This window comes from Myodes glareolus, chromosome 24 (assembly GCF_982192425.1).
Source record: "Myodes glareolus chromosome 24, mMyoGla1.1, whole genome shotgun sequence".
Taxonomy (NCBI): domain Eukaryota; kingdom Metazoa; phylum Chordata; class Mammalia; order Rodentia; family Cricetidae; genus Myodes; species Myodes glareolus.
In genome coordinates this window covers 47,879,707-47,891,630 of record NC_142049.1, presented here as the reverse complement: position 1 = coordinate 47,891,630, position 11,924 = coordinate 47,879,707, and the positions used below count along the sequence as shown (strand labels likewise).

General features: G+C 54.2%; 1 protein-coding gene across 1 annotated transcript; it reads right to left on the bottom strand.

Moving 5' to 3' along the window:
- Positions 1-4,070: 4,070 nt before the first annotated feature.
- On the bottom strand, positions 4,071-10,927 carry Cyth2 (cytohesin 2). The gene is made up of 12 exons (XM_087901345.1): positions 10,726-10,927; positions 9,575-9,722; positions 9,413-9,479; positions 8,772-8,890; positions 8,136-8,216; positions 7,444-7,556; positions 7,125-7,273; positions 6,681-6,792; positions 4,843-4,919; positions 4,656-4,727; positions 4,416-4,570; positions 4,071-4,331 (listed from the first exon to the last, which is right to left on the bottom strand). The coding sequence occupies exons 1-12, from the start codon at positions 10,742-10,744 to the stop codon at positions 4,244-4,246; spliced, it is 1,200 nt and encodes a 399-aa protein (XP_087757471.1). The 5' UTR covers positions 10,745-10,927; the 3' UTR covers positions 4,071-4,243.
- Positions 10,928-11,924: the final 997 nt, after the last annotated feature.

Here is an 11,924-nt window from a genome sequence, read left to right as displayed (position 1 = left end):
TCCCTCCTGACCCACTCCTGGCCTCATGAAGGTCACTGGCTTCAGGAACCTGGACCCCATCTTGCGTCTCCCTTCACCCCCAGTCTGGCCCCTGGAGGGGCCTCTGGTTCAAACCTTCGCGTGACATTTTCACATTATTTAAAAAAGACAAAAACCAACTTTTTGGAGGAAACTGGGATCTGTGTGTGTTTGGGGAGTTGGGAGGGGGATTCCAGTAGACACTGAATGGCGGTCATTGTCCTCTCCCCGTAGCCCCAAGGCAAGGCGCCCATGCAGCGGTGGGGCTTGCCTGCCTCTCCCCTGCTCTGGGTCTGTTCCTTATAGCCCCTGACAACTTCAAGTTACCCTTCCATGTTCCACGAGTCAGTGACGGCTTGAGACCAAGCAGTTGTGGTGGTAACCATGGTCCTGCAGGGTCTGGAAGCTGTTCCGGAGGCAGGTGGTGGTGGAAAAGCGCTCAGAACTGGTCTGCTGAAGCTCAGCTGTCATCTGCTAGCCACTGCCTGACCTACCTGCCTGCATGGCTTGTCTCAGTTCACTTACATCCCCTCCTGGAGACACACACAGAGGCTTGCAAATGCTGTACACTGGACAGTTCTTTGTCTCGGCAGGCACACAACTACTGTACACACACACGCACCCCTCTCTCTCTCTGGCATGGACAGTTGTACACACACACACCCTCTGACCCTGGACAGTTGTACACACACACACCCCTCTCTCTCTCTGGCATGGACAGCTGTACACACACACACACACACACACACCCCTCTCTCTCTGGCATGGACAGTTGTACACACACACACACACCTCTCTGGCATGGACAGTTGTTCTCTGCCTGCCTAAGTGTGCTGTGGCCTCTGACTCTGCTCCTGGCTCCTTCCTGTCTCTCTTCTCCACGTGTCTCCCTGTGTTTCTCTGCCTCAGTTACATGCTGGGTTTTATCCCTGTCCCCTCCCTCTTCTCCTGCGGATACCTGTTCCTTAGTTTTTCTCTGGCTAGGCTTTTGATGGCTCTGGACTAGGTTCCCCATCCCCATACTTGGAGAACCAGATTCCCCCCCCCCCCCCCCCGAGACAGGGTTTCTCTGTAGCTTTGTAGCCTGTCCTGGAACTAGATCTGTAGACCAGGCTGGCCTTGAACTCACAGTGCTGGGACTTGGGGGTGGTGTGCCACCACTGCCTGGCAGGAGAACCAGATTTATTGGTACACGAGGAGAGTGAATTTGCAGGGTGGAAGAAGTCAGAACAAGGGGTGGATTTGAGCAGGATGTGTACTCTGGGTTGTAACCTAAAGTGACAGGACAGGGGTCACACTCTCCCCACCACAGGATCACTGCCTAGCAAATGGTAACTGACATAACCTAGAGGCATGGCAGCCCAAGTTGGGGAGGGAATCATGGTGGTAGGGTGGGCTAGGCCATGAAGTCCTAGTTCAAATAATGAGAGTTATGGCCCTCGGGCCAAGTCTGAGAACGGGCTAAGCCTAGGATTTTTCTTAAATCTATTTGCTGTGTACGTGTATGTGTGTGTGTGTGTGTGTGTGTGTGTGTGTGTATGTGTGTAGAGAGAAGAGGGAGGGAAGGAGAGGAAGAAAGATTTACTGTCTCTGTGGCCCTGGCTGTTCTGGAACTTACTCTGTAGACCAGGCTGGCTTCCAACCCAGAGATCAGCCTGCTTTTGCCTCTGAGTGCTGAGATTAAAGGCACAAACCACTATGCCTGGTCAAGGCCAGGATTTTTAGGGCTGAGGGAAAACGGCTGTGGGAAGAACTGGTGGGTGAGGGAGAGGGCCAGGACCTTCAAGCCTCAGTGAGTGAAGAGGATCCTGGTGTTGAGAGGCAGCTGATCCAGGCCTGAGAGGCTCAGGTCCTACCTAGGTCCAGGGAGCAGGGCGTGAGTCCTAATTCTCTAGTCTGAGGGAGGAACCTGGGATGAGGATCCCTGCAACTGAGGAAGGCTGGGGCTCACCCTGCAGACTCTCCAGCCATAGAAACTTACCGCTTCAGTTTTGGAGGCTAGAAGACACGGACCAACGACATCAGTATTTAGGAAAATCTCTTCTGTGGTGTTGCCAGCCTGGCCTCAGGTAACCATGGGCACTCCTTGGTTATTTACCCTACTCTGCGTTTATTTCCACATGGTACCCTCTGAAGCCTTCTGTCCAAATACCTACTCTGGTGGTACTTTTTATATGTGTGCGGGTACGCTGGTGGGTATTGGGGGAGGTATGGTCTCATACAACGCAGTCTGGCTTTGAACACCTTGATTCGCTTTGCCTTAACCTGCCTCTGAGGACACCCACCTCCCAAGCTTGGCCTGAAGGACAGTTTAAAGCATTTTGCTGACTTGAATGTTCGACACATTCTTGAGGCTTTGCAGCTTAGTTTGGCCAACATTTCCTTTAGCTCCTGTCAGGCCGCACTGCCAATCATCAGAACCCCCTGGGCCCATGGTGATAGCTTCCCCATACCCTCTCCTGCTCCAGTCACTGGACCGAGGATTATAGACATCTTTTTCCACTCTCTCAGATCATCCTGGCCACTTTAAATTAAACACATTACACTCCTGCTTCACATGGTAGCTTCCTGCAGTCAGGCCTGCATAATCTGTTCTTGCCCCACATAGACACACCAGCACACACCGGTCACCACATTTGCTAGGCAATGCCCCTGTGGTAGGGACCCTACTGCTACTGTTTTCCTGTGCCCCATGTCCTTGTTACCTTAATTTGTGAGAGTACACCATCCAGCTCAAAGCCACCCCTTTCCAAACTCTACCAGTCTGTGCCCACAAATCTGGTCCCAAGGTGTAATTGACAGGGTCACTCACGAATGGGAAACGGACACATATCCCACGCAATGCCTCTCTTCTGCCAGTCATCATTCCCTGGCAAGTCCTGGGTTCAACCCATCGAGGCAGACACCATGGGTGAAAGGGTGGCTAAGAACCTCTGGAATAAGAGTCATTGCTCAGTGCTTTCCTGGCCCTTTGGGTGATGCTGGAAATCCCATTTTATTTGGGACTCTTCATTTCACACCAGCTCCTGGGGAGGAAGTAAGTAGTTCATGCCTCCTTGCCAAGGTCTAGGTAAACTCTGGAAAACCTTCCATACCTAGGAGGCAGGACTACCTTTGTCTACTGACATACAGCCCGAGCCACAGGCACTTATACTATAATCTGGACACTTGTACTTTACTGGACCAGTGCTGTTGGGGTGAACACCCAAAGGTGCCTGTAGCCAAGGGAAGGCAAGACACATAAACCCAACAGAAGTTTGCAGATCCAATACATACCTTCCAGAATCTCAATTCCCAGAAGACTACAGGGTAGCATCTTTCCTTCCCAGTCAGGCTGGCATGGTAAAGCATCCTGGGAAGTGGTGATTCCTCTAGAAATACCACTTCAGGTCTGGCTCGGTAGTTAACAGTCTATAATGCCAGCATTAGGAGGCAGGATTCAGTTTAAGCTCGTCACGGGCCAGGAAAACACAAACAACAAGCTTCTTGGTTCCAAAGGTAGGCAGGAGGAACTGGGCCTTTGTTCTTTGGAGCCACTACTCCAGCAGGAGCAAAGGACATTGGGGGCTCAGCATTCCTATTTCCGCTAAGACTCCTCCCATGTGCCTAGGCCTTCTGACAAAACAACTACCTCTACAGGAGGCTGCCTCTGCCACCTCCAAGGGCATCCCATGCCCCTCATGGTACCACTGTGCCCTCTCCAGTCCACACTGGAGCCCTCAATGGACAGCACAACCAGTTCCTAGTGTTCAGCACAGGGTCTTCCCTGGCCTTCTTCTCTCCCGAGCCAGGCCTTTGCTCTTCTAGTGCTAGTCTCCCAATGATCACAGGCCTGGCCCATGGGGCAGAGCACATATCCAGAGTATGCTATACCTGAATACCATCCCTAGACACTAAATCCTTTCTTCACTCAGCACCTGAAGGGGAAGGGGCAGAGGGACTTGTCTGGGAAGCACCTGCCCTCCACCCTGTATCCTCTAGGGTCCTGGCTAATAGTAAGGAGATGGGTTTTCAGTTCTCCCAAACCCAAGAAATGAGGGCATCGGCAGGCGCAAGGGGTTAAATAATTAATAAGATTACCAACATGTTAATTACAAATAAGGAGACAGGAGCTAGAGGCGGTGATTTTCCAAATGGGGAACCAGGATCCACAGCCCCAGGGCCCAGGGGTCCTGCCACCCAGGCGGGGCAGCTCCAAAATAAATAATGGAGTTGGGGACAGGGGTCAGGGTTGTTCCTGCTTCTTTTTCACAGAAATCCGCTTCTTTCTTGCTGCCAGCATCTCATAGAAGGGGTCCACGCTTACAGCAGCCCTGCAAAAAGGGGTCTGATGAGGACCAAGGGCCTGATCCCAGGCCCAGCCCTCCCCGCTCAGATCGCTGTCCCATGAGGCTCACTGGATGGACTTGATCCACTCGTCCTTTTCCTCCTGTGTGGGTGCGGAGATTCGGTATACCATGTGGTTTCCCTCCACCACCCGACCATCAGCCTCAGTTTTGCAGGCTTTGATGAGCTGGCCCTTATTGTTGGGGATGTAAAGCTCAAAGCAGTTCTAGGATACAGAGGAGGGGACAGGTCAGAAAAACCCTGGGCCAGGACAGGGAGGTGTAGGTTTAAGGGCACCTCATGAATCTTACCGGCTTCCGAGGATCATCCACCTCCCGGATGCTCAGGTTCTCTAGGGGGATAATTCCTCGGGGCTCCTTGTCCTAGGTGGCAAAGTCAGAGTTCAGGTTCCATGGGTCCCCCACTGCCTCCCTCAGAGTGAGGGCTGAGTGCCCTGCCCCCCCAGAAACTTGGCTCATCTGCAAGCTCCACCCTCACCGTAGTGTACTCAAAGTAGTAGAGGCAGTTGTCTGTAAGGATGAACCAGCGCCGCTTCCAAGTCTTCACCCGGCCCCCTGCAAGGGAAGGGGTGGGAGGGGCCGGGCTCAGCGGGGAACCGCTGGGGGTGGGGCAGAGTGGGGGAAAGGTAGGGCTCTTAGGTCTAGGACAGAGGCAGTGAGGGAAAAGACAGGCAGGCAAGGACAGGCTGGTAGGGCCCCAGGAGTGGCACCCCTGCTTGGGCCACAGGTTCTGGCTATTCTATTGGCAAAGATCCAAGCCCCTCCCCCGGATCAAGGCCAGGGTAGTCCCTCCCTCTCTGTTTGGGGGCGGGCAAGGACACCAGGTACCTACCTCCTGGGGCAGACAGCAAGAAAGCAGGCAGGACCAGGTGTGGAAGGGAAGGCGGAGGGATGGGGTGCCCCCAAGAATCGCAGCGACAGAAATAGGGGGTCAGGGAAGGGATGCACAGGGGCCAGAGCCACAGCAAGAGAACAGGCAGAGGGGAGGGGGAGAGAGGAAGAAAACCAGTTACATCCACATGGGGAGGAGCCAAAGCTTCCCCTTGCCCGCCATGCTCCTGACTTGGCTTCAACCTTTCCCAGCCTGCTAGAATGGTCCTAGAAAACACATTCCCTGAGACTCTCTACCCTGACCAAAGGGTTGGGGTGGTCTGAGGAAATCCCTGGCCCTTTCTGATTCCAGCCTGGAGACCCACCCACTCACATCTTGTCTGCAACGAGATGGCCTACTGTGGCCTCTGGATAAACAGTGCTTCTGTCAGCCATGATGATCAGTTAAGTGGCAGGGGCACCTTTGCACCTCAGTTTCTTCACATGAAAAATGGGAGGGTACTACTGGCAGAGCTCAGAGCCCCATCTTGAGGGAAGCTGCCTTCTTGCTCATTCCCTCTAAGGCTCAGGGAGACCACAGTACGCTGAAGAAGCTGATCATCAGTGACCCTACTGACCTCCCTGCAACCAACAAAGCGGCCAGGGTCAGAGTGATGCCAGGGTGTGCACTGGCTGTGAAGATGCAATAATGCCTTGCTCCAACTGCCCAATTCAACGCAGGACTTCAGACCTGGATGGTGCCAACTCACTGCTCGCCAGAGCCCAAGGAAAGTGAGGCCTGACTCTAATCGCGGTCTCACTCTGCAGGGAGTGCCTAACTGTCCCACTATGGCCCTCACACTGTCTCTGAGCAGTGACCATGCAAGCCTTTCCTCTGTCCCTCCAGTTCAGGCCCAAGAGACAGCTAGCTGTGCTCTAAGTATCTGGGGAGCTGTAATGGTAACTAATGGCTGACCTGTACCCAGATCCTGCCTGCATAAGCCTAGGGTCCTCAGGGTTCACACAGTACCCACTGAGTGTTGAGAACAACTCTCAGGCCACAACAGCCACCCTCTCTGGCCTTGGCTGGCTGAGCAGCTGGTTTAAGGCATGGTGCCACGGGACACATTTCTACAAGGACTGTAGCACTGCTCCCTCCCCAGTTGGGCAGAGGCCCCAAGTCACCCTGTCTATGCTGGCTCTCCTAGGGACGACTGGTGCTCAGCTGGCTGACAATGAGCCCAGGTCTAGGGCAGACAATCTGCTCAACATGTGACCTGTCCTGAGGGCTAAAGCCTGGTCCATCAAGCTCTGGCATATGAGCACGTGGGGCCAGGAGCACTTTATACAGGCTGGGCAAATACACAGCCTGCTCTTGTTCTCAGCCCTATTTACAGGTGTGGAAATTTGATGCTCCCAGAGGTGCAGAAACCGAGGGTGCTTAGCCCTGAACCAGGCCACCAGGGTTCCTTGCAGGGTTGCCAGCAGGCTCAGGGAGGGACGTACCCAGCTTTAGGAGCCAGCCCTCACGGTCTGGGTTGAAGAAGGTATGCGTGAGATCATTCCCATCATCCTCAGGGATCTTGAAGGGTTCATTTCGGATGCTGTCGTAGAGGTTCTGAGGGGCAAAGAACAGGTTAGAAACTCCAGGCACCGAGACTTCCCAAGGGACAGAGAAATCATCAATGGGAGAAAAGCATTAAAGTGGACGGAAAGGGAAACAGCAGAGATGGGAAGAGTGAAGAAAAAAGATGAAGGGATAATGGTGGGAAAGTCTGTTGTGTTCTCAGAGATGACAGAAGACAGAAAATAACCAAGGGCCAGACCAGAAAACTGGGAGCAGAAGAGACACATGTGAGGGTCATGGCCACACCGCTGTGAGCAGCCAGAGCAGCTCAGGCACCAGCAGACCCTGGAGCATAGGGTGGTGAGGCTGGGAACAGTACTGACCCTGAGCAGGTCCTCAGGCAGATCTCCACCCTCATTGATGCCCCGGTTCATGGCCACAAAGCGCTCCAGGCCTGGCTTGTCCCTCACATTGGGATTGTGAAGGCTGGTGTTCAGCATGATCACAGCAAAGGACAACACATAGCAGGTGTCTGCAAAAATAGAGTAAGGTAGCTGGTGATGACCCAGGACCTTCCCAAAACCTTTGTCCCCTCCCCTCGAAGTCTGGGAATCTAGATCCCAGCCTCTTCCTTCAAACCCAGTCCAGATTCCAGCACTCCTTCCTCAGACTACAGGTCTATGCCCTGCCCTCTGGTCCTACCTGTAGACTGGAAGACCCCAGGGTTACACAGGCAGTATCGCTGGGCAAAGGCCTCCATCATCCGGTCAATTTTCTGAGCCTCTCCAGGGAGGCGAAAGCTCCATAGGAATTGCCTGGTTAGGGGAGGGCAGGGCAGGCACAGGTTTCAGGGCTGGAAAACACTCTACTTCTTAGTCCCTGTTAGAAGTGGACAGATCATTATCCAAACCCTGCCCAGTGTGGTGATGCACACCTTTAATCCCAGCACCCAGGAGGGTGAGGCAGATGGATCTCTGTGAATTCAGGGCCAGCCTGGTCTACATAGAGTTCTAGGTTAATCAGGGCCACACAGTGAAATGCTGTTTCAACTCCAACCCCAAAACAATTAGTCGGAACGAACTCTCTCACCCCAGCTGTTTGAGTTTGTAGGCATGTAATCTGATTAGAGCAGCAGGTTCTGGCCATGGACTCTGGAGGATCTACAGAGGATAGTCTTTTCTCCACCACAAAGTTTGCTAACTTTGGACTGTGCTTTTGGGGCCTGGTAGGAGGCACCATTGAGCACACCGAGAAAAAGGTGTGCTGAAGGAGGCCCCACCTGGACTTGTCTTATTAGAGACAATCATTTCCGGAGTGTTGCTTGTCTCTGTTGGAGTGGTTTGTCCCTCACAACTGAGAAAGCCCTGGCAGGTGCATCTCTGCCCAATTCTCACCGCAGAGCCTGCACCAGATTGAGGTCGGTGAACTCGTGCAAATCCACAAAAGCATGGAGCACGGACAGGTTTAGCTCTTCCCTGGAAAGAGAGAGAGTCCTATCAGGAGGCATGACAGGAGCTATAGTAGTATATCTCATTACTGTGCTGCCCTCACGGCAGCTGGACCTCTCACTTGGCTCCATCCATATGCTGGGTCCTGAGTAGGACACCTTGTTGTTGCAGCTTTTCAATCCTAGAGCAGACAGACTACCCGATGGCATCTCTTTTCTCCTGTTCCCCAGATGCTTTTATCTCAAGAATGGACCTTTACCTAAGAGTTCACAGACCATTCCTAGTTCCTATGCACTCACATGTCCACAGGTCGTCCCTATACACAGGTCGTCATATACCTGCAGCTCTGACCCATGATCAAAACTTCAGATGCTAGCTTGTGTGCACGTGGTAAAGTGACTGACACTCAGCCATCAACAGTGCTCCCAGATACAAGCAGAGCCCTCACTCACGGGATGACCACAGGTACCCCTCCTATAGTCTCCAGCTCCCCCACTGCATCATGACTCAGGTGGAAGCCCCAAGCCTGCTCCCTACATGAGCCACTAACGAGGCTGGGATACTGCACAGGTGGGAGCTTACCTTTCCCCCAGGTAATCCCCGATAGCCGTCTTGTTCAGCCCCTCGCCCTTGTACAGGAAGCGGGCAATTTCCTCGGGTGTGTTCTGCAGAAGTTCGTGCTCCACCAAGAATTGGATCCCCTGGAGGGAGAGGACCAGATTTGTGCCGAGGCAGAGGGTGCTGCTCCCCATGAACTTCAACACCCAAGCCTCTCCACCATAACAGAGTATGTCAGCTTTAGGCTCAGTTTCTTACAGCTCCCCACGAATCATCCCTAATCCATGACCTCAGCCTCTGCTTAACTGATTCCAGCATGTACAAATGGGTCTGGCAAGGAACAGGTCTGAAGAATAATTGAATACGTGACATACTACAATGAAAAATGAGCGCAGATACCTGTTCATCAAGCTGTAAACGTGCAACCCCTCCCTTAGTGCCATATCTCACCCTGAACTGTACACTTGGAGCTAGGGGGAATCCCCGAGAGTATGACAGGGTCTTAGGATTCCCAGCGTAGCCAGGCTCCTAGGGGCCTCAGTACACGGACATTCATGGAACAGATGGGCAGAGATCAGGACTCTGTTGCCTAGAGGAAACCTATTATCTTAACACTTCTAGAACCTAGGATGTCAAATCCATGCCTAAATTTCTGCTCAGCTAACCTTCTTGGGGTCCATGTTGAATTTCTTCCTGCCCATTGCCATCTTCCGGTTCCGCTGCAAGGTCTTACTGCAAAAGCAGGGTGGGCAGCAGCCAAGGTCAATGCCTGAGCACCCAGGGCCCTGGCCAAGCCTTGTGCGCCATGAGCTCCCCACAGCCCTCACCTGCCCTCGTTGGCCTCCAGACCCTCCACCTCGCTCATGGCTTCGCTCAGCTCCTCTCGCAGGCGCTGGATCTCCACCAGCAGCTCCTGCTTGCGCCGGCGGATGTTCTCTAGCTCCATGCGCTCCTCTGGAGTCAAGTCTGGGGGCTCTAGGGGTCAGGATCAGGGAATGAGTTCTGGGGGCCAGGACTGCTGCATCCTGAGAAAGGATGAAGGGTCTGGATTCCTGTACTCAAGAGGAATGGCTACTAGAAACCTTAGGGGAGAAGTAAGATACTGAAGCTTTAGTCTGGGGCAGAAGTGCCTGGAAACCTCATCTCTTAATAGGTCTGGGGGATGAATTTCTGGGCCCAGTACTTGGAAGGATGGAGTCCTGGCTTCATCACGGAAGTGGGGACCTGGGTTCCTGGACCCATCACCGCAGTTGGGAACTTGTGGGTCTGAATTTTGGATGCCCTGGCTCCTTGGTTCCATTATGGTAGAACGGGAGGCTTGGATACTGAAAACATTACTTGGAAGGACACAGGGCCTTGGGCTCACAGCTCCATCATCTCAGGGGATCTGGGGCCCTGGATCCTGGGTGTATTTCTCAAAAGGGAGCAGGTCCCACCATCATGGCTGAGGTCCTGGGGTCCTGGACCCTGGATGCATTTCTTGGAAAAACACCAAGACTCTGGTTCCTGGCTCCACCACGGTGGAGACCCTGGCATGGACCCTGGGTACATTTCTTGTAAGGGGGCCGGATCCCTGGCTCCATCATAGTGGGAGCTGGGGTCCTGGATCCTGGGTGCCTTTCTTGAAAAGGAACCAAGGCTCTGGCTCCTGGTTCCGTGGTCTGAATCTTGGGTGCACAGGGAAGACAAACTAAGGCAGCAAGTCCCTGGGTCCGGGACAGCAAGAAGGTTGTGAAGAACCTCAGCAAGAAAGCCAGGCCACGGCTCGCGCTGGTGTACGCCCCGCCCCGCCCCGCTCTCGCCGCCCCGCCCCGCCCGCCGCCGCCGGAAGAGGGCTCGGCCCAAACAAAGCCCCGGAATCCCCGGCTCTTGGCCGGGCCGGAAGCCGGTTCCGCGCGCAGAAAAGCGCCTCGCGACCGCTCGCCTGTCCTGGGCTGAGCTTGGGAGCCACTCCGCCCGTCCGCCTCGCCCGGCCTACCGTAGACACCGTCCTCCATGGCGGCTAGGAAGGCCCGCGGGGAGTCCGGGGCGGTTCCGCCAGCTGGGCCTGCGTCCGCGTCGGCCCGCGGGCTCGAGTGAGCCCGCTCAAACGCCCCAGGAGCCACCGCCGCCTCCTCAGCGCCCGTCCTCAGCGCCGAAAAGACTCTCCTTTCACGGCCCAACCGCCCGGCCGGTGGGGCCCGCCCCTCGCTTTGATACTACCCAATCCGCTGCGGGTTTCCCCGACTGCTCCGCCCCCGACGCCACATTATCATCGCCAGGACCAATAGGCACGCGAGAAACAGTTGCAGGAACGTACAGCTGGCGATAGACTGCTAGAGTAACCAATCAGAGTGCGGACAGAGTGTTTGATCCCGCCTCCTAAACAAAGGAAAATCTTTGGCAGCTTTATTCTCCAATAAAAAAACTCAAAAAGGAGTGGTCAGGAGGTGGGGCTTCGTGGAGCAGGGAGAATTGCGCCTGCGTAAGAGCCAGGGGAGGCTGCCGAACCCCTTTCAGGAATTCGTTGTTAGGGGGCGGGATTTGATTAGCTTTGTTGTCAAGGGCGGGGTCTCAACCTAGAGTTGCTTCCTGGAGCCACACCTCCTGCGCCCTCCACGCTAGCTTTTGACTGCGACAGTTGCCGAGCAACTGGGAGCTGCACAGGCCTGTCTTTTGCCTCCTTTCTCAGGGTACTTCTTTCTTCAGGCAGTTGCTATCTCTGAACCCTTTCCATACCACCTCATGTGACTTTCCTAACACACCTCAATATTCCAGAGTCAAAGGATGGTAAACTAAAGGCATTATCTCTTCCAAATGTATTGGGAACCATGAATACACTGGCTCTACCCTCCCAGCGCTGTCTTTCGACTCTACCTCTCTCCTAAACTCTTAGCTTCCTCCTCCTCAAATCCTGTCTTCCCCAGGCATTCTCCCAAAACAACCCCACCCCACCCCCAATCATCCGCCTGCTCTGACTTTCTCTTGGCAGCTCTCCAGGCCCCTGTACTTAAGGTCCTCCTTCCACCCAACCTTTTCTGTCCCCACACTCCTGCCCTTCTTAACGCCCCCCCCATCCTCGTCCTTTTTGCTGTGCAGTGAGGGACCTGTCTGTGATGGGGACTCTGGCATATTTGTAAATCATAGGCCCATGATGGGGCTAGAGGGACTTCCAGGTCTCGTCCTCATCTGTGTCCC

Coding starts and splice junctions, on each gene's coding strand:
- Cyth2 (XM_087901345.1), bottom strand. Junction 6,793..7,124: donor TGCCTGAGGACCTGCTCAGG/GTCAGTACTGTT, acceptor TTTGCCCCTCAG/AACCTCTACGACAGCATCCG. Junction 4,728..4,842: donor ACTACTTTGAGTACACTACG/GTGAGGGTGGAG, acceptor TTTGCCACCTAG/GACAAGGAGCCCCGAGGAAT.